The 23,123-nt window shown below is 41.7% G+C and overlaps 1 protein-coding gene across 1 annotated transcript in view; it reads left to right on the forward strand.

The window, feature by feature from the left end:
• The window catches only part of LOC138852790 (glutamate receptor ionotropic, delta-2-like), a 101,552-nt gene that overhangs the window by 72,164 nt on the left and 6,265 nt on the right, over positions 1-23,123 (forward strand). The window contains exons 8-11 of the mRNA XM_070085672.1: positions 6,843-7,143; positions 7,539-7,756; positions 12,799-12,979; positions 15,527-15,626. Coding sequence (XP_069941773.1) covers positions 6,843-7,143; positions 7,539-7,756; positions 12,799-12,979; positions 15,527-15,626 — 800 coding nt within the window. The remainder of the gene's footprint in view (positions 1-6,842; positions 7,144-7,538; positions 7,757-12,798; positions 12,980-15,526; positions 15,627-23,123) is intronic.

Here is a 23,123-nt window from a genome sequence, read left to right on the forward strand (position 1 = left end):
GTTACACGACCTATGACTTCTGCACCTCTCGTGCCAACGGTTTATAAGCTCCTTCTCAGCACGTATGCCGTATTCTATTCAAGATTGATGGACTGACCACATCGACTCAAGGTTGAGGGACTGATTACCTCATTCTCCTCCTGTTCTTCAAGATTCTCCTTTGTATGGACTGATGAAGCCACTGTGTGGCGAAACGTTTCCTCAATAAAGATACCCAAGAGCTGCACATGTGTCTAATTTATCAACATGTCGGTTCTTTGAACCATTCATCTACAAACCTGTCAGACACTGCAACTTCTTGGGATCTTAATACTTGGGAATTCTTCGCTTGCCTAATTCTTGGGCACGACCTACTTCAACATTGAACAAATGTTACACGACCTATGACTTCTGCACCTCTCCTGCCAACGGTTTATAAGCTCCTTCTCAGCACGTATGCCGTATTCTATTCAAGATTGATGGACTGACCACATCGACTCAAGGTTGAGGGACTGATTACCTCATTCTCCTCCTGTTCTTCAAGATTCTCCTTTGTATGGACTGATGAAGCCACTGTGTGGCGAAACGTTTCCTCAATAAAGATACCCAAGAGCTGCACATGTGTCTAATTTATCAACATGTCGGTTCTTTGAACCATTCATCTACAAACCTGTCAGACACTGCAACTTCTTGGGATCTTAATACTTGGGAATTCTTCGCTTGCCTAATTCTTGGGCACGACCTACTTCAACATTGAACAAATGTTACACGATCTATGACTTCTGCACCTCTCCTGCCAACGGTTTATAAGCTCCTTCTCAGCACGTATGCCGTATTCTATTCAAGATTGATGGACTGACCACATCGACTCAAGGTTGAGGGACTGATTACCTCATTCTCCTCCTGTTCTTCAAGATTCTCCTTTGTATGGACTGATGAAGCCACTGTGTGGCGAAACGTTTCCTCAATAAAGATACCCAAGAGCTGCACATGTGTCTAATTTATCAATGCCATGAGCTGCTACTTTCTTCAACAGTCTTTGGTGCGGAACTTTATCAAATGCCTTACTAAAATCTAAGTAAATAATATCAAATTCTTTATCGTGGTCAACAGCCTCAAAAGCTTTACTGAAGAAAGTTAATAAATTAGTTAGACAAGACCGGCCTCTTGTGAATCCATGCTGAGTATCATTAATCAAGCTATGCTTATTGAGATGGCTTCTTATAATCTCAGCTATAATTGACTCTAGTAATTTGCCTACAATTGAGGTCAGGCTTACTGGGCGGTAATTTGACGGTAACGAATTGTCCCCTGTTTTAAAAACAGGAATTACATTAGCCATCTTCCACATATAAGACACTACACCTGTTTGAAGAGATAAATTAAAAATATTAGTTAATGGTTCACAGAGTTCCATTTTGCATTCCTTAAGAACCCTTGAAAAAACCTCATCAGGACCCGGCGTCTTATTTTCCTTCAGTCGGTCTATCTGCTTCACAACCATTTCACTAGTGACTGTGATGTTACATAATTTATCTTCTTCCAGCCCACTATAAAAATTAATTACTGGAATATTATTAGTGTCTTCCTGTGTAAAAACCGAGAGAAAATAATTATTTAAAATCGAGCACATTTCATTCTCTTTGTCAGTAAGATGCCCATAGTTATTTTTAAGGGGACCTATCTTATCTCTGACTTTTGTTCTATATACCTGGAAAAAACTTTTTGGGTTAGTTTTCGAATCCCTAGCAACTTTAATTTCATAGTCCCTTTTAGCTTTTCTTATCCCCTTTTTAATGTCCCTCTTAATGTCAATATACTGATTCATAAGATGACCCTCACCTCTTTTGATACGCCTATAAATTCCTTTCTTATGCCCTAGTAGATATTTCAGCCTATTATTCATCCATTTTGGGTCATTTCTATTTGATCTAATTTCTTTATAAGGGATAAACGTTCTTTGAGCAGCATGTATAGTGTTCAGAAAACTGTCATATTGATAGCTCTCTTCGTTACCCCAGCCAACAGATGATAAGTGTTCTCTAAGCCCATCGTAATCTGCTAAGCGAAAATCTGGGACTGTTACTGAGTTATCCCTACTATCATGCTTCCATTCATTACTAAATGTAATTGATTTGTGGTCGCTAGCACCCAGTTCCTCTGAAACTTCTAAATTATTAACAAGGGATTCATTGTTTGCCAGAACTAAGTCAAGCAGATTATTACCCCTTGTAAGTTCTGTCACAAACTGCTTCAAAAACAATCCTGAACTACTTCTAACAAGTCGTATGATTCTAAATTCCCAGTCAAGAAATTCCAGTCAATATAACTAAAGTTAAAGTCTCCTAGAATTACTACATTATCGCGCCTTGTGGCTCTAACAATTTCCTCCCATAGTAGTCTCCCCTGGTCCCTATCTAAATTTGGGGGACGGTATATCACACCTAAAATTAATTTTTCATGCCCCTCTGAAAATTCTATCCAAACAGACTCTGTATGTGTTACTTCAGACTTAATACCCGGTTTTATGCAACAGTTCAAGCGATCTCGGACATACAATGCCACCCCACCCCCCTTCCCGACACTTCTATCTACTTGGAACAGTTTAAAACCCTGAATGTGACATTCCGCAGGCATGTCCCGACTTTTTGAATTAAACCACGTCTCAGTAATGGCAAATACATCAATGTTACCTGCACTAGCAACTAGTCTCAACTCGTCCATCTTATTCCTAGCACTGCAACTATTTGTGTAATAAATATTTAAAGACCCTCCTCTCTCTTTACCCTCCCTGCTCCTTTCTGTTATTCCACTAAACCTATTACTGTCCTTGTCAATTAGTGCCACTGGCTTTCCAATATCCACCTCATTTTGCCTATTACTAGTTCTCCTAGTACTCATATTACTACCCAGCGACTTCACAGTTTTCCCGCCAAAACCCGTACCACTAACTATTCCTAGTTTAAAGACCTAACAGCTCCCTCCACTGCGTTGGCCAGTGCTCCCACCCCAGACCTAGATAAGTGAACCCCATCCCTGGCATACATGTCATTTCTGCCATAGAAGAGGTCCCAGTTGTCAATGAATGTTACCGCATTTTCTTTACAGTATTTGTCCAGCCAGCAATTGACACCAATTGTTCTGGACAACCATTCGTTTCCAACTCCTCTCCTTGGCAAAATGCCACATATGACAGGTTTCCCACCCTTCCTCCTAATTATCTCTATTGCTGACCTATACCTGCTAATCAGGTCCTCACTCCTACGTCTGCCAACATCGTTGCCTCCAGCACTGAGACAGATATAGGATTGCTCCCATTACCTCTCATGATGTCATCCAGACGGCTAACAATATCCTTCATCCCAGCCCCAGGAAAACACTCTCTGCCTCCTACTCCTATCCTTCAAGCAGAAAGCCCTGTCCATGTACCTAATCTGGCTATACCCAACAACAACAATGTTTTTACCTTCCTTGGCGTCACTTTCGTCAGGTAGCATTACTCCACTTGTGGAATTCGTCAAGACGTTCTCGATGGTCTTCGTTGGATATTCTAGGGATGTCTCACTCACGTCTGCCAATGCTTCCTTGGTGCTCGTTGTGGCATTCCCAGTAGAACACTCACATTCGTCAGGTAGCATGGAGAATGGGTTGGAAGTTTCCACGTTAGTCTTCTGGTTTCTCGTTGTTTCTGCCTTTCCAACCGTTTTCTTGATCCTCAGCTTGGTTCCATGTTGCCCGGCCACTGACCAAGCTCCCCTCTTAAGCTGGGGACTCACAACAGGAGGATTACTATGAATCCTCTTGTTCTCCTCCGTTAATCGCCGTATCTCCAGCTTAGCAACTCTGAGCTCTTCTCTCAGCTGCTGGTAAAGTTGCTCAAGAGAGGGCATCCTGGTTCAGATTCACAGAGAGCACACAAACAGGTCTTCACAGAGCTAAGTACACGTCACACGTCATCCCTGAATTTCATGAGATGGTTGGTGGAATTTCGGTGTTGTACACAGGTGTTGTTCACGTTATCGTTCCTACATGCGTAAATGTGCTGTAGATGAATGGTTCAAAGAACCGATATGTTGTTAAATTAGACACATGTGCAACACAGTTGCACATGTGTCTAATTTAACAATGCGTAAATGTGTTCATTGAGGCGGGTGTCGAGGTTTCTTGCTGTTTCACCTAAGTAAATCTTGTCACAGCCTCCACAGGGTATAGTGTGAATCCCTGCATTGACTGGTTCATGATCCTTTGACAAGATTTATTAATTGCTCTACCATATTGTATTACTACTACTACTACAACTTTTGTCACTACTACTACTACCACCTGTGAACATCGAAATGGTACCTCACTAGTATTGCACCTCACTCTGAGCCTTTATATACTCTCTGTGTCCATATACTGTTTGTATCGGCTTGACAAAGCTCCTGGAGAGCGAAACGTTGCCACAATAAAATGTCACATTAGTTGGATTTGTTTCCTTTTACTTTACATATTGTCGGTAATTCTACCAACATTATTACAATAATACAACTGTCTAAAACCCAGGAAAACTGACCCAAAAAAAGAACTGATTTCATCATCTCTCACTCCACTACTGTTCTGTCAGAAGGACGCCAACATGGTAGTTCAAAACTGAAAAATTTCACAGTCCCTCCTTCCACTTTCAGAAGTCAAGTCCGGTTATCCGGTTTAAGTGAATCTCCTAAATGTAACTTTGCTCATACTCCATCAGCACTTCAAGTCATAAAACTCACTTCCCTCCACTCACACCTATCTATCATGTTCACACACGCTTGCTGGATGTCTAAGCCCCTCCCAAATAAAACTCCCCTTACACCCTATCTACAACCTTTCCTAGGACAACCCCCCGACTCCACCTTTTCTCTACTACAGATTGAAACCCTCCAAGTCTTCTTATTATGCTCCATTCTCTGTAAAAGTCTTAACATCCTCAAGAAGCCCTCTTCAGCCCTCTTTACAAAACTTTTAGTAACTCGGCACCTCCTTCTGATTTACAACCTACGAATATCTGCACAATACTCTCACCACACATTGTCTTCAGACACACATCAACTGCATGCAGTTTCCTTGCTGCAATATTCACAACCAACGCTTCACATCTATATAAGAGCGTTGGTACCACTATATGCTCATACATTCTCCTTTTTGATTCCATGCATAACGTTCTTTGTGTCCACAGTCTCCTCAGTGCACCAGTCACCTTCTTGCCCCCTCGTAAATTATGTGATCCACCTCTCAGAATCAGAGAGAACCTGTCCGCTACTCAGAGAAAACTTCCACTGCTATAGTTGCTTCCTTGCAACATTGCATAGCTCCTGATGACACACTTAAAAATGTGATAGTAATTGAGCTAAAGATTTCCATCCCAGTGACTTGTTTTGTATATATATATATATATATATATATATATATATATATATATATATATATATATATATATATATATATATATATATATATATATATATATATATATATATATATATATATATATATATATATATATATATTGTTACCACGAACGAGTTTTATAGAATCAATAATAACACTGTGACTAGCCGAGGGTTGGAATCCATGTCGTTTCGGCCCGCATCATGGTAAGGGAAAATCACATGACACAGTAAAGAGTAAGGTGATGAGGATATTTAAGATATTTAGGAGTGGGTCTTTCAGCTGATGGCTCTAGGTTGTAGGATTGCGTGGTCCTGTGGGCTAGAATGTCATGTGATTTTTCGTTCACCATGATGCAGGCCAAAACGACATGGGTTCGAATCCTCTGCTAGTCGCAGTGTTGTTATTGATATATAAATATATATCGAAATATAAAAATCCTTATGTTATTGTCAGTGAAAAGAAAGTGATCTCTCACTCTGTAAAATAACTTTTTGAGATTGTTACATTTTTAATGGAGTTAGGTCTAATAGTCAGTTCGGTTTGTAAGGCACAACACATATTTTCTCCTTAGTGACTCACGAAATCGTAATGACACGATTGCAAACAAACCATACCACGGGTGGGGATAGAACCCGCGATCAGAGAGTCTCAAAACTCCAGACCGTCACAGTGGTGCCTATGGTAACCTTCCTATGGTGTAGAAATATGCCTATTGTGGCTAGCTGGTCCAGTGGCTAACGCGACGGTCTGGAGTTTTGAGACTCTCTGATCGAGGGTTTTATCCCCGCCCGTGGTATGGTTTTCTCCTTAGTATCTGTTCCTAGTCTAGCAAAATTGCATTGCTCCTGACGTCACATAACAGTGCTAAAGATCTTGAAGTAAAGATTGCCATCCTCACTTGGATTATTCTACGTTGTTAAGATCGGCTTTTTGCGACTGTACAGCACATATATGTATATATATATACTTATTTAGTTATTCTTAGCACTGCAGCCGTCTCTCACCCAGAAAGAAGACCCAACGTTCATTAAAACACGGACATGCACATGGGATTCGTCGTGGATGTGATTATTCTTAAGTTCCTACATAATATTTTTACAAAAAATAACGAGATGGGAATCACTGTGAATGAACTCTGAAGGAAGAGCAGAGATGAAACAGTTTAGATGGTCACTTTAATTGTAATTTGCAGCTCTGGCAAGACAGCTGTTGAATGAATGATGGCGAGTGTTTCCTTTTATGACTTATTTTCATATTGCCTCACCCTTCTGGTGTGGCGAATGGAAATGGAGAACTACCTGAGGAAGAAAAGTTAACAGTAAATTTTATAATGGATAGTGGATTGAAAATGATGGTCTGTGTACTACATCACATTCATAATAACACTGTAGCATACAATGCTAAATTATATATTTATAATTGATGTACATTCATATCGTTTTGTCCAGGAGGCAGATATTGGCGTTGGCCTCTTCGGTATAAGTGCGACCCGCGCTGAGGTAGTCGACTTCACAGCAACTATACTGATAGATTACTGGAGAATATTAGGTGGTCGAGGGAGGGCGGAGGTAAATCCTTGGAGCTTTTTGATGCCCCTGTCTCCCCTGGTATGGACTGCCATTTTCACAACACTACTGGCGCTCCCTTCATTAATATGTCTGCTCTCCTCGTGTGTTTTAATAAAGAACAACAAAGCAGAGAAGTGGCTTTCAGACACCTTCGCATTAATTTATATATTACTACTCCAAGGTAATTTTTGGTACTTTTATGTCAGATCCGAGACAAGTCTTCATGTATTTGAGTTATATGAACACAAATTTCCAGGATAGTATTATATAATATTAAATATCTGTCTAGCTGTGTGTCTGTCTGTAAGTCTGTCTGTCTCCCTCTCTGTTGGTTTGTCTGTCTGGGTGCCTGTCTGTATATTTAGGATGAATGACGGAGTATCGAACTGTCTTTCTGCCTCTGTATGTGTCCCGTCTCCCTCTGCCTGTCTGTCTGTCTCTGTCTGTCTGTCTGTCTGTCTGTCTGTCTTTATCTATCTATCTATCTATATATATATTTATCTATCTACCTGTCTATCTATCTATTTGCTTATATATCTATCTCATTTACATTTGCACATATGACTCTTGCCTCAGATACCTCTGTCCCTAAGAGCTGGTGGTGGGAGCGTCTGATATTTGGTACATGGATGATGGTGACACTGGTGTTAACACAGAGTTACTCTGGCAACCTCATGGCTCTCCTGGCAGTGAGACACATCCCTCAGCCCTTCCAGTCTCTTCACGACTTGATCGACGACTCAAAAGTTATTACGATATGGGAAACGGAGTCAGCCAGTGTGCAGTATTTACATGTATGTTTTAGAAATGTAAACACTGCTTTGTTGATGGCGAAGTATATAAAATTTTAATGTAATATATATATGTTATCAACAAATTTTGTTGAAAATAAGAAAAAGTTTTGGAGTGAGATTAACAAGTTAAGAAAGCCTAGAGAACAAATGGATTTGTCAGTTAAAAATAGGAGAGGAGAGTTATTAAATGGAGAGTTAGAGGTATTGGGAAGATGGAGGGAATATTTTGAGGAATTGTTAAATGTTGATGAAGATAGGGAAGCTGTGATTTCGTGTATAGGGCAAGGAGGAATAACATCTTGTAGGAGTGAGGAAGAGCCAGTTGTGAGTGTGGGGGAAGTTCGTGAGGCAGTAGGTAAAATGAAAGGGGGTAAGGCAGCCGGGATTGATGGGATAAAGATAGAAATGTTAAAAGCAGGTGGGGATATAGTTTTGGAGTGGTTGGTGCAATTATTTAATAAATGTATGGAAGAGGGTAAGGTACCTAGGGATTGGCAGAGAGCATGCATAGTTCCTTTGTATAAAGGCAAAGGGGATAAAAGAGAGTGCAAAAATTATAGGGGGATAAGTCTGTTGAGTGTACCTGGTAAAGTGTATGGTAGAGTTATAATTGAAAGAATTAAGAGTAAGACGGAGAATAGGATAGCAGATGAACAAGGAGGCTTTAGGAAAGGTAGGGGGTGTGTGGACCAGGTGTTTACAGTGAAACATATAAGTGAACAGTATTTAGATAAGGCTAAAGAGGTCTTTGTGGCATTTATGGATTTGGAAAAGGCGTATGACAGGGTGGATAGGGGGGCAATGTGGCAGATGTTGCAAGTGTATGGTGTAGGAGGTAGGTTACTGAAAGCAGTGAAGAGTTTTTACGAGGATAGTGAGGCTCAAGTTAGAGTATGTAGGAAAGAGGGAAATTTTTTCCCAGTAAAAGTAGGCCTTAGACAAGGATGTGTGATGTCACCGTGGTTGTTTAATATATTTATAGATGGGGTTGTAAGAGAAGTAAATGCGAGGGTCTTGGCAAGAGGCGTGGAGTTAAAAGATAAAGAATCACACACAAAGTGGGAGTTGTCACAGCTGCTCTTTGCTGATGACACTGTGCTCTTGGGAGATTCTGAAGAGAAGCTGCAGAGATTGGTGGATGAATTTGGTAGGGTGTGCAAAAGAAGAAAATTAAAGGTGAATACAGGAAAGAGTAAGGTTATGAGGATAACAAAAAGATTAGATGATGAAAGATTGAATATCAGATTGGAGGGAGAGAGTATGGAGGAGGTGAACGTATTCAGATATTTGGGAGTGGACATGTCAGCGGATGGGTCTATGAAAGATGAGGTGAATCATAGAATTGATGAGGGAAAAAGAGTGAGTGGTGCACTTAGGAGTCTGTGGAGACAAAGAACTTTGTCCTTGGAGGCAAAGAGGGGAATGTATGAGAGTATAGTTTTACCAACGCTCTTATATGGGTGTGAAGCGTGGGTGATGAATGTTGCAGCGAGGAGAAGGCTGGAGGCAGTGGAGATGTCATGTCTGAGGGCAATGTGTGGTGTGAATATAATGCAGAGAATTCGTAGTTTGGAAGTTAGGAGGAGGTGTGGGATTACCAAAACTGTTGTCCAGAGGGCTGAGGAAGGGTTGTTGAGGTGGTTCGGACATGTAGAGAGAATGGAGCGAAACAGAATGACTTCAAGAGTGTATCAGTCTGTAGTGGAAGGAAGGCGGGGTAGGGGTCGGCCTAGGAAGGGTTGGAGGGAGGGGGTAAAGGAGGTTTTGTGTGCGAGGGGCTTGGACTTCCAGCAGGCATGCGTGAGCGTGTTTGATAGGAGTGAATGGAGACAAATGGTTTTTAATACTTGACGTGCTGTTGGAGTGTGAGCAAAGTAACATTTATGAAGGGATTCAGGGAAACCGGCAGGCCGGACTTGAGTCCTGGAGATGGGAAGTACAGTGCCTGCACTCTGAAGGAGGGGTGTTAATGTTGCAGTTTAAAAACTGTAGTGTAAAGCACCCTTCTGGCAAGACAGTGATGGAGTGAATGATGGTGAAAGTTTTTCTTTTTCGGGCCACCCTGCCTTGGTGGGAATCGGCCAGTGTGATAATAAAAAAAAAAAAAATATTTTAAGAACAAGAGGATAAAGAGGTTTCCGAAATTAACAGAGAAATGAGAGTAGTTTGGTTGACAAAATATTAGAAATCACATAACAATTGGTTTTTGAATCAGTTATCAAACTGTGGTTGGCCAGGGTTCGACCCCACGTCACAGTGTTCCTTCTCAAGAGACAGCACAATGTACATGTCACTTTATCCACTCAGCCATCGATCCTACAAGGATCATGCTAGTAGGATCGATGGCTGAGTGGATAAGGTGACATGTACATTGTCCCGCCTCAGGATACAACACAATGTGTCGTAGTGTCGAACCCAGGCCTGCCACACTTTGGTTAATGATTCAAAAATACTTGTTTCGTGGTTTCATTGGTATATAGACTGTTTGTGGAGGGGGGTTTTCAAACAGGAAGAGGCTGAAATTAATCCTTGAGCATACCACTGCCACAAGTGTCCTGGGATCACGAACAACACTTAGCTCTGCTAGGCACGTAATCTTTGTAGGATCGATGGTTGAGTGGATAAGGTACATGGACATTTTGTTGTTTCTTGAGGTGGAACAATGTGTCTTGGGGTCGAACCCTGACCTGTCCCAGTTTGGTAAATGATTCAGGGTTCGACCCCTGACCTGATTAATTGTAATATTAAATGTATTTAAATTCACCTCTAATATATATAGCAGAACTGAGCTAAAAAAAAATTCTGTCAGTTACAGTGAGGTTGTGTGACGTTGCCAGTGTGTCTAATTTTCATCTTGTCAGTAATGTATACCATTCATGGGCAAGACACTAACAATATTCTAATAATTTCAGAGATGTTAGGTAAGACACATATGCAACAGTTAGGTATCTTTATTTCGAAACGTTTCGCCTACACAGTAGGCTTCTTCAGTCGAGTACAGAAACGATCAACACAAGGGTATCTTGGTACAGACCTGCAATCAACTTCGACAACCTCCACTAGTGAGAACGGCTGGATTTGAGAGGGACCTGACCTCCCAACATCTGAGTTCTTACCTCTCCTAGTGACCTACGTCTCACCTCTTGGCGCTATATAACGCTCCATCCTGTCACTTCATCTCCATATTGTTTCATACTATGGAACAATGCTCTTCTCCAGACTGAGGGACTGACCACCTCAAAACTTTAATTAAGGGTGATGGACTGATTACATCGTCTTCAAGTATTTTCTTCTTCTATCAACTTTTCTGTACTCGACTGAAGAAACCTACTGTGTAGGCGAAACTGTTGCATATGTGTCTTACCTAACAACCTGTCGGTATTTTATACCATTTTAATGTTCAATTTCAGAGATACCCAGATGTTGCTTTAGTGTCTTCCTGTGTGAAAACCACAAGCAGATAATTATTAAAAATCAAACACATTTCATCCTCATTGTCAGTAATATGCAAAGTTATTTTTAAGGGGACCTATCTTTTCTCTAACATTTGTTCTATATACCTGGTAAAAACCTTTGAGGTTTGTTTTCCCAATCTCTAGTAACTTTAATTTCAAAGCTCCGTTTAGCTTTTCTTCGAAAAATGAACTCAAAGGCTGTATAACGTGATTTTTTATTGAGCTCATTATTCATCCATTTCTGGCCATTTCTATTCAATCTCATTTCTTTATACGGAATTAATGTTCTTTGGGCAGAATGTATAGTGTTTAGAAAGCTGTCCTGCTGATAGCTCTCTTTGTTACCCCAGTCCAGAGATGATAGTTGTTCTCTAAACCCATTGTAATCTGCTGAGCGAAAATCTGGGAGAGTACTAAATTATCTTTTTTATCATACTTCCATTCAATAATAAAAGTAATTGATTTGCAGTTGCTTTTGCCAAATTCCTCCCTCAAGGAAGGTTCCTTGAAGTTGGTTAGGGGCTCTTGATTTAGGGAATTGTATCTGTGCTCCAGTTCCCAGAATTAAGCCTGAATGCCTTCCACATCCCCCCCCCCCAGGCGCTGTATAATCCTCCGGGTTTAGCGCTTCCCCTTGATTATAATAATAATAATTTTGCCAAACTCTGTAATTTCGAAATTATTAATTAGGGTTTCCTTGTTTACCAGAAGCAAGTGTAACACGTTATTTCCCTTTGTAGGTTCTATAACAACTTGCTTAACAAAACAATCCTGAACTGCCTCTAAGAATTCGTTAGACTCTAAATTCCAGGCAAGGAATTCCAATCAATCTGACTATAGTTAAGTGCCCTAGAAATAAATAACAAAAAGGCACAATACCGTGACTGGAACGATACACAAATAACCCGCACATAAAAGAGAGAAGCTTACGACGACGTTTCGGTCCGACTTGGACCATTGACAAAGTCACACTAACAGAGGTGGAGCAGGACGGCTATATATAGGCAGGAAGAGGTGGAGGTAGTAGTAGTAGTAGTACAAGAATTGTATATAATACAATTGTATATACAATTCTTGTACTACTACTACTACTACCTCCACCTCTTCCTGCCTATATATAGCCGTCCTGCTCCACCTCCGTTAGTGTGACTTTGACAATGGTCCAAGTCGGACCGAAACGTCGTCGTAAGCTTCTCTCTTTTATGTGCGGGTTATTTGTGTGCCCTAGAAACATTGCATTATCATGCCTTGTGGTCTTTGTTTATTAACTCTGTACCACTTGATTGTAATGAAAGTAATTCTTCAATAAAAAGAAATTTAACTAACAAAAAGTGTAAAATTGTGTTTGGTTGAGGTATAAATACATCTTGGCAAAATTTTATTTTAATCTGAAAAGTCAAATTTCATTAGCTAATTTTTAAAGTAATCAATCTGAAAAAAAAAAAATTGTGAAACATAGAAGTAATATATGCCAATTTTCATTAAACTGAAAAAAAAAAATTCATATTTTTTTTATATTTTTCTTCTTTATTGAACTCTAAAAATATTTTACTAAAGTGTTCAGTTTAACATACCGATTTTCTTCAGTCAGTTGAGTCTGGAATATTTCGTGAGATCGCCAACCTGGAAAACAAAGGACGCCTTATATACAGAACTCAGCCTCAGTTTGCCGTGAGCATTGACACCTTAGTGAGGCGCGGTGACCACGTCCTCATGGAGGTCGACATGAGCTTGAAAGTATACATGGCACAAGATTTTACACACACAGGTTAGTGAGAATCAATGTACAACTGCAGGCGTTTTGTTACTGCACCAAGATAGTTGTGTCTCCTGCAACTCACTCCCTAGGGTCCACTATCTACTTGGCAGGAAAAAAACACAGTAAATCACCGAACGTATGGGGGTTTGAACCCATCGTATGTGAGTCCAAAGACTCTTAGGCCAGTGCATTCCGTGATTTGTTGGAACTGTTTTATTACGATTTCTTGAGTCAGGGTATGTAGTAATTGTACATTGAAATTCTCTTCAGAGAGAAGAGCTGAAATTAAAATCCGTCAAGAGACCTAAAAGCTTTTAGCTTTAAGGTTTAAGGAATGGTGCATCTAATGGGAAGAAAGACTTTCTATATTTTATATTTTTATTTGATTAGAGTTGAAAATTTCATAAAATTTAAAAAAAAGTATAGAATTATTAGTTTTTATTCGGATTAGTTTAAAACATTCAGCACTGGTGGGATTTCCTTAAAGAAATTTGTAAATTGTAATATACCAATTTTTGTAAAAGAAGCTCCTTTTATTTTCTAATTTTAAAATTTGAGATAATTAATGAGCTCACGTTTATCTGTTTTAAACTATTTTTCCGCTTGACAATTTGAAAATACAACTTCTCCTTCACTGGACAACCTCGCCATGGCAACTATGTGGATATTACATCTCGAAAATGTGTGAATAGTTTTGTAGGGAACTTCAAAATGGAAACTTAGTTTCTCGGTGGTGGCTTTTTTGGTAGTATTGAATATATTCATTGCTCTATGCTTGCAATATTCTATAGAGTAGAGAGGGAAGTAAGTGATACAAAGAGAGCTTTTTACATCTCTTCCTCAAATCTGGGTCGAAAAACAGATCACGTTTCCGCTATGTTTCTGTAGAACATTTCAGACAGTGTTAATATGACTCACGAAATCGTAATGACATGCCGGTTCCAATGTCTTGTTTAAGTTAAAGAGACACAGTGTCCCCGTCGCTTGTTTTCTGATATTTCTTCTACAGGAAGGAGTCAGGTGAATAGACTCTTACCTTGGGTATTGTGGTATTGTAAGAGAGGAATGAATGAGCACAACTAGGACCTGAATGGTACAGAGTGTGTGTGTGATTACTGACTGCTCAAAGCAGGTGGAGTACTGGTAAGAGATTTCGTTCCGATTTTTAACCCCGGACGGTTAGCCACCCATGATAACCCAAGAAAATCAGTGCATCATCTAGGACTGTCTAAAAAATAAATAACAAAAAGGCACAATACCGTGACTGGAACGATACACAAATAACCCGCACATAAAAGAGAGAAGCTTACAACGACGTTTCGGTCCGGCTTGGACCATTGACAAAGTCACACTGTCTAACTTATTTCCATTGGGGTCCTCAATCTTGTCCCCCAGGATGCGAGCCACACCAGTCGACTAACACCCAGGTACTTATTTGCTGCTAGGTGAATAGGACAACAGGTGTAAGGAAACGCCTCGAAATATTTCTACCCCACCGAGAATCGAACCCGGGCCCTCCGTGTGTGAAGCGAGAGCTTAAGCCACGAGGCCACTGCGAACTTTCATCATGGCTTAAATAGCAGCGCTCTTCCTGCCGAATAAGGCAAACGAAAACGTGTGAGTGCAATAATATCGAAAATCATTCTCAACCAAACGAAAAAAAATACATTCCATTGTGTTTGTTTATTATTAAATTATTGTTTGCCATTAAATTATTATATAAATTATTGTACATATGCGGTTAAAACTTTTAATAGATCAGGTAAGATATTCTTCAGTTATCGCAGTGAAGCCAATTTTTCTATGCTCTTAAAAATTTTAGATTTAGAATGAGCATAGCGAGTAACAAAGCAAGCAATCTTTGTGCAAAAAAATATAAGCAAGGAAAATTTGAAGCTGATTAAATCACTCACATGAAAGTTATTGAAGGAAATTAATTTAACATTCTACTGATTCTGTAAGAAAATCAACATATTTGCACTTACAAAGCTTAAAAATAAAGAGAATATTTCCTTATGTGAATAAATCTGTATAAATTTGATGCTCTTACTTAAAAAGTGTCTATTATAAAACAAGAAAATAAAACAACTGACAACTCTGGAACCAACACAACTGAATAACAATCTCAACAATGATTAATTGAAAATCAGAGCTGACATGAAGACGGAGTCTCAAATTTTCGATCGGAAACCTCTGAACAATATGCTTAAATAAAAACAGTAAACTGTTGTTCCAAATTTATTACTTTTACAGTACGATTCTACATTTTCATACACTTAATCTGAGAGCTTGAAACCATTAATAAAATGAGATATTTAACATTTATCAAATGAACAGATTGGAGGAAAAAACTCTAAGCACTTCATAATTATTTCTTTTTAACGATATGTCATTGTTCCATTGTCTCTATTGGTCTCAGGGTTTAAAGTGTTTTGTACAATTATAAAAAGATGTTTTGATGAAAATTAAATAAAAATTACACAAAAACCAAATTATGATTTGTTATCATAACACTAAATGATTCTCCATTCTAGTAATTATTTCATCCCGTTACAGGACAATGTTCTTTTTATGAGTCCAGGGAGGAGTTCCTTCCTTTAATGTTTGCTATGATCGGCCAGAAGGACAGTCCTCTTGTTCCAGTTTTAAGTAAGAGGTAAATATTAAGCCTCGTATGCCATGGATGTGTGTGTGTGTGTGTGTGCGTGTGTGTGTGTGTGTGTGTGTACTCACCTAATTGTACTCACCTAATTGTGGTTGCAGGGTTCGAGACTCAGCTCCTGGCCCCGCCTCTTCACTGATCGCTACTGGGTCCTCTCTCTCTCTACTTCCTGAGCTTTGTCATACCTCTTCTTAAAACTATGTATGGTTCCTGCCTCTACTTCACTTGCTAGGCTATTCCACTTGCTGACAACTCTATGACTGAAGAAATACTTCCTAACGTCCCTGTGGCTCGTCTGAGTCTTCAGCTTCCAGTTGTGACCCCTTGTCCCTGTGTCCCCTCTCTGGAACATCCTATCTCTGTCCACCTTGTCTATTCCCCGCAGTATCTTGTATGTCGTTATCATGTCTCCCCTGACCCTTCTGTCCTCCAGAGTCGTCAGTCCGATTTCCCTTAACCTATCCTCGTACGACTTTCCCTTGAGCTCTGGGACTAGCCTTGTTGCAAACCTTTGAACTTTCTCTAACTTCTTGACGTGCTTGACCAGGTGTGGGTTCCAGACTGGTGCTGCATACTCCAGTATGGGCCTAACATACACAGTGTACAGTGTCTTGAACGATTCCTTATTAAGGTATCGGAACGCTGTTCTCAGGTTTGCCAGGCGCCCGTATGCTGCAGCAGTTATTTGGTTGGTGTGTGCCTCCGGTGATGTGCTCGGTGTTATGGTCACCCCAAGGTCTTTCTCCCTGAGTGAGGTCTGTAGTCTTTGTCCACCTAGCCTATACTCTGTCTGCAGTCTTCTTTGCCCCTCCCCAATCTTCATGACTTTGCAATTCGAATTTTGAATTCGAATTTTGAATTTTGAATTCGAGAAGCCAGAATTCGAGAAGCCAGCCTGTCCAGGTCTCTTTGCAGTCCTGCCTCATCCTCGTCCGATTAAATTCTTCTCATCAACTTCACGTCATCTGCGAATAGGGACACTTCAGAGTCTATACCTTCCATCATGCCGTTCACATATATCAAAAATAGCACTGGTCCTAGAACTGACCCCTGTGGGACCCCGCTCGTAACAGGCGCCCACTGTGATACCTCTTCACGTACCATGACTCGTTGCTGCCTCCCTGTCAGGTATTCCCTTATCCATTGCAGTGCCCTCCCTTTTACATGCGCCTGATCCTCCAGCTTCTGCACTAATCTCTTGTGGGGAACTGTGTCAAAGGCCTTCCTGCAGTCTAGGAAAACGCAATCTACCCACCCCTCTCTCTCGTGTATTACTTCTGTTACCTTGTCATAAAACTCCAGGAGGTTAGTGATACAAGATTTGCCTTCCATGAACCCATGCTGGTTTTCATTTATTATCTTGTTCCTTTCCAGGTGTTCGACCACTCTCCTCCTGATAATCTTCTCCATGACTTTGCACACAATACATGTCAGAGACACAGGTCTGTAGTTTAGTGCCTCGTTTCTGTTTCCTTTCTTAAATATGGGGACTACATTAGCTCTCTTCCATTTCTCAGGTAGTTGCCCAGTTTCAAGTGATGTGTTGAAGATTGTGGTTAGAGGCACGCACAGCATCTCTGCTCCTTCTCTAAGGACCCATGGGGAGATGTTGTCCGGTCCCATCGCCTTTGAGATGTCAAGGTCACTTAAGAGCATCTTCACCTCCTCCTCAGTTGTTCGTATGTCATCCAACACTTGTTGGTATATTTCTTTTTGATGTTCCCTTCTGTGCTGTCTTCCCACAGCCCTTCCTGTCTCTACTGTAAAAACATCCTTAAATCTCCTGTTCAGCTCCTCACATACTTCCTGATCATTTCTTGTGAGTTGTCCACCTTCTGTCTTTAATCTGATCGCCTGGTCTTTGACTGTTGTCTTCCTCCTGATGTGGCTATACAACAGTTTCGGGTCAGTCTTGATTTTCGATGCTATGTCATTTTCATACTGTCGTTGGGCCTCCCTCCTTACCTGTGCGTACTCATTCCTGGCTCTGCGACTGATCTCCCTATTTTCGTGAGTTCTCTGCCTTCTGTACTTTTTCCATTCTCTATTGCATTTTGTTTTTGCCTCCTTACACCGTCGGGTAAACCAGGGGCTCGTTCTGGTCTTCCCGTTGTTTCTGTTGCCCTTGGGAATAAACCTTTCCACTGCCTCCTTGCATTTTGTTGTTACATATTCCATCATTTCATTTACTGGTTTTCCTGCCAGTTCTCTGTCCCACTGGACCTCCCGCAGGAAGTTCTTCAACCCTATGTAGTCCCCTCTTTTATAGTCAGGCTTTTCCCATTCAACTCCTGTTATTCTCTCCACTTGCAGCTCTACTATGTATTCAAAGCACAGAACCACGTGGTCGCTAGCTCCTAGGGGACTCTCATACTTGATGTCCTCAATGTCTGAGCTGCCCAGGGTGAACACAAGGTCCAATCTTGCTGGTTCATCCTCCCCTCTCACTCTGGTAGTGTCCTTAACATGTTGGTGCATGAGGTTTTCCAGCACCACGTCCAACATCCTGGCTCTCCATGTTTCGGGACCCCCATGTGGCTCCAGGTTTTCCCAGTCAATCTCCCTGTGGTTGAAATCCCCCATAACCAGCAACTTAGCTCTGCTGGAGTGAGCTCTTCTTGCCACCTCAGCAAGTGTGTCCACCATTGCTCTGTTGCTCTCTTCATTTTCCTCTCTTGGCCTCCTGCAGTTCTGTGGTGGATTATACATCACTGCAATGACCACTTTGTGTTCCCCAGACTGAAGTGTACGTGCTATGTAGTTTCTTTCTCCCGTCTCATCTATGCCTTCCATTTTCTCGAATTTCTATCTGTATGTGTGTGTGTGTGTATGTATGGTTCCCGCCTCCACTACGTCACTTGCTAAGCCATTCCACATCCTGACTACTCTATGACTGAAGAAATACTTCCTAACATCCCTTTGATGTGTGTGTGTGTGTGTGTGTGTGTGTGTGTGTGTGTGTGTGTGTGTGTGTGTGTGTGTGTGTACTCACCTATTTGTACTCACCTATCTGTGGTTGCAGGGGTCGAGTCGTTGCTCCTGGCCCCGCCTCTTCACTGATTGCTACTCGGCCCTCTCTCTCCCTGCTCCATGAGCTTTATCAGACCTTGCCTTAAAACTATGTATGGTTCCTACCGCCACTACGTCACTTTCTAGGCTATTCCACTGCCTGACAACTCTATGACTGAAGAAATACTTCCAAACGCCCTTTGACTCATCTGAGTCTTCAACTTCCAATTGTGGCCCCTTGTTTCTTCGTCCCATCTCTGGAACATCCTGTCTTTGTCCACCTTGTCTATTTGACGCAGTATTTTATATGTCGTTATCATGTCTCCCCTGACCCTCCTGTCCTCCAGTGTCTTCAGGCCAATATCCCTTAACCTTTCATCGTAGGTCAATCCCCTTAGCTCTGGGACTAGTCTTGTTGCAAACCATCGCATTTTCTCTAGTTTCTTGACATTCTTGACTAGGTGTGGATTCCAAGTTGGTGCTTCATATTCAAGTATGGGCCTAACGTATATGGTGTACAGAGTCTTCAATGATTCCTAACTAAGGTATCGGAATGCTATCATTAGGTTTGCCAGATGCCCGTATGCTGCAGCAGTTATCTGATTGATGTGTGCCTCATGAGATATGCTCGGTATTGTACTCACCCCAAGATCTTTTTCCTTGAGTGAGGGTTGCAGTCTTTAGCCACCTAGACTATACTTTGTCTGCGGTCTTCTTTGCCCTTCCCCGATCTTCATGCTTTTGCATATCGAAGGGTTAAATTCAAGGAGCTAGTTGCTGGACCAGGCTTCTGGCCTGTCCAGGTCTGTTTTGTAGTCTTGCCTGATCCTCGACTGATTTGATTCTCCTCATTAACTTCACATTATCTGCAAACAAGGACACATGAACTTTATCATACCTCTTCTTAAAGTTGTGCATGGATCCTGCCTCCACTACATTACTTCCCAGACTATTCCACTTCCTGACAAGTCTATGACTGAAGAAATATTTCCTAATATCCCTTTCACTCATATGTGTCTTCAACTTCCAATTATGACCCCTTGATGCTGTGTCCCATCTCTGGAATATCCTGTCTCTGTTCACCTTGTCGATTCCTCTTAATATTTTATAAGTCGTTATCATGTCCTCCCTACCTCTCCTGTCCTCCAGTTTCGTCAGGTCAATTTCCCTTATCCTTTCCTCGTAGGACATCCCCTAAACTACGGGATTGACTTGCTGCAAACCTTTGCACTATCTCTCACTTTCTTACATGCATGGTTAAGTGTAGATTCCAAATTGGTGCTGCATACTCCAATATAGGCCTGACATACATGTGTACAGGGCCTGAATGATTCCTTATTGAGATGTCGGAATGCTGTTCTAAGGTCTCCTAGGCGCCCGAATGCTGCAGCAGTTATTTGGCTGATATGTACCTCAGAAGATGTGCCCGATGTTACACTCACCCTAAGATCCTTTTCCTTAAGTGAAGCTTGTAGTCTTTGGCTATTAGACTGTACTCCGTCTGCGGTCTTCTCTGCCCTTCCCCAATCTTCATGAATTTGCTTTTGGTGGGGTCGAACTCCAGGAGCCAGATGCTGGACCAGGCCTGCAGCCTGTCCAGATCCCTTTGTAATTCTGCATCGTCCTCTTCCAATTGAATTCTTCTCATCAACTACGCATCATCTGTATTACAACACAGGAACAGAAACAGGACTGTTATCCTGGGTGTAAAGGGGAGCAAGGAACAGAACAAACACAGCTGAATGTGCACTATATACAGTTGGAAATGTATGTGTTCAACACAGTAAATCAAGAGGCAAAGACACAGCCTGGAGACAGAATGGACAACCGTGTTCAACCACCAGCTGGGTGAAAATGTGAGCGGTATCCACGTCACCTTCACAAATGCCAGTTCCAGAATATGATTGGCTGAACCTGGGAACTGATCTGACGATGGAGCCCCGATCGTCAGACCCTTAGTTACCTGGTTTGCTGGTTAGGGAGGTAGCCTTTTATTAGTGTGTTCACGTGCTCCGAATAAAGGTACATACTCTTTGCGTGCAACAATCTACAAACAGGGACACTTCTAAAATTCTGAGTCTGTTCCTTCCATCATGTTCACAAATACCAGAAACAGCACCGGTCCTAGGACTGACCCCTGTGGAACCCCGCTCGTCACAGGCGCCCACTCTGACTCCTCGCCACCTACTATAACTCGCTGTTGTCATCCTGACAGTTCTTCCCAGAACCATTGCAGTTACTTCTCTGTTTTCCCTGCCTGATCCTCCAGCTTTTGCACTAATATCTTGTGTGGAACTGTGTCACACGCCTTTTTACATTCCATGAAAACGCAATCTACCCACCCCCTCTCTCTCTCTCTTGTCTTACTGCTGACAGTCTGTCGTAGACCTCCAGTAGGTTTGTGACACAGGATTTCCAATCCCTGAAACCGTGCTGGTTGTCACTGATATGCTCATTCATTTCTTAGTGAACCACCACACTTCTGATAATCTTCAGCGTGACTATGCATACTATACATGTCAGTGACACTAGTTTGTAGTTTAAAGTTTCGTGTCTGTCTCCTTTTTTAAAAATTGGGACTACATTTGCCGTCTTCCTTGTCTCAGATAGTCGCCCTGTTTTGATAGTTATGTTGAAGATTGTTGTTTGTTGTACTCATAGCGCCTCTGTTTCCTCTCTCAGGACCCATGGAGAGATGTCATCCAGCCCCATCGCCTTTGAGGTATCTAGCTCACTTAACAGTCTCTTCACTTCTTCCTCGGTTGTATGTATTGTTTCCAACAGTTGATGATGTACCCCACCTCTCTGTTTTTCTGGAGTCCTTTCTGGCTCCTACGTGAACACTTCTTTGAATCTCACGTTGAGCTCCTCAAATGCTTCGCAGTCGTGAAGGAAATTCTTCATGCCTGTGTAGCTCCCTCTCTCGTAGTTTAGCTTCATTCGTCCTGCCCTTCCTGCTTCCCTCTCTATTTGTAACTCTACTATGTATACAAAGCTCAGAGCCACGTGGTCACTGTCCACATGGGATCTTTCATATGGAATGTCCTCAATATTTGCACTACTCAAGGTGAATACTAGGTCCAGTCTTGCTGGTTCATCCTCTCCTCTCTGGTAGTACATAAGGTTTTCCAGTACGACCTCCAGCATCTGAGCCCTCCACGTCTCTAAGCCCCATGTGGCTCCATGTTCTTCCGGTCGATTTCCTTGTGACTGTTGTCAATCATAATCAGCAGCTGTGCCCTGCTTGCATGAGCTCTTCTCGCTACTTCAGCCAGTGTGCCAAGCATCGCTCAATTACTCTTGGCATACTGCTGTTCTGTGGTGGGTTATACATCAATGCAATTTCCAGTTTCCTCTCCAATGCTTTGTTATGGGGGTCGGTGGGGGTAAGGCCCACCCCACAATATGCTGTGGGATTCTACAGCATATTTGGGGTGGAGTCTGTAAGTGTGAATTGTGGTTTGTGTTTGGATAGTGTGTTTGGTTATGGGGTTCTAGGGGTGGTTCTCTATGTGCTTTTGCTTGTTGCTCTGTCCTGCTCAAGTTGTCCACTCCTGACTTTTCTTGTCTCTCTTCCTAGCCTCTTTTGTTTCTGAGTCCTCTCCCTCAGCTGTTATCAATCTGTTTTTGTTAGATCTCAGTCTAGAAATACCCTCTTGTATATTGATGATTGCTTGAGCCTTGGTTTCTCTTGCAGGATACTGTTCTGCACTGATTCTGTCTTGAAAACCGATCTGACTTGCCGGTTTCTCCCCTTCAAATACCCCCCAATTCTCTGAACATTTTTTGTCTCAGTCACGTCCTCCTCACCTATTTACCTGATGATGTTTTCAATCTCCTATTTTTCTTCCTGTCATCTTTCATTTTGTGTCCTCCCCTCGCTCTCCTGAAGCCCATGAATAAACACTGACTTCTCCCTTTCCTTCTCCAATTGCCTTTCCCTCTGTATCTCTTGGTCTCATTTGTACATGGCTATTTTATCCATTATTTTCTCCTGTATCTCTTGGTGGCATGGTCGTGCCTCTGCATGGGGCCTATCCCCATCCCCACCATTCCCCTTCCTTTACTGCTATCCCTACTCCCGACATGTCTGTCCCTTCATTCCTCATCCCTGCTTGGTGGACTGATAGGGCCATAGTGTAAGTCATGTCTCCTTCCTTTCTATTGAGCTGCTTGTTCAGTATGGGTGTACCTGCTTCAGATGCTATGTCTCCTGTGGGCAATAGAGCTGTGAATCGCCTCAGCCAATTTACTTCATATTCTAGGACCTGTATCGTGACTTCTACTTCGTTGGCTTGTGACTCCAATTTCTTGTTCGCTGCCTACATCCTCGTCTGAATTTTTGAAGAATGCTCACCAAGTTTGCTCTCCCACCCTTGTTGCAGTCTTTCACATTGTTCTTCCATCCATTCATCCTTCCCAGAACCATCTTCCTCTAATCCCTTGAGCCTTCGACTTCCCCTCTGAGCCACCATTTCTTTA

Source organism: Cherax quadricarinatus, chromosome 16 (assembly GCF_038502225.1).
Source record: "Cherax quadricarinatus isolate ZL_2023a chromosome 16, ASM3850222v1, whole genome shotgun sequence".
NCBI lineage: Eukaryota > Metazoa > Arthropoda > Malacostraca > Decapoda > Parastacidae > Cherax > Cherax quadricarinatus.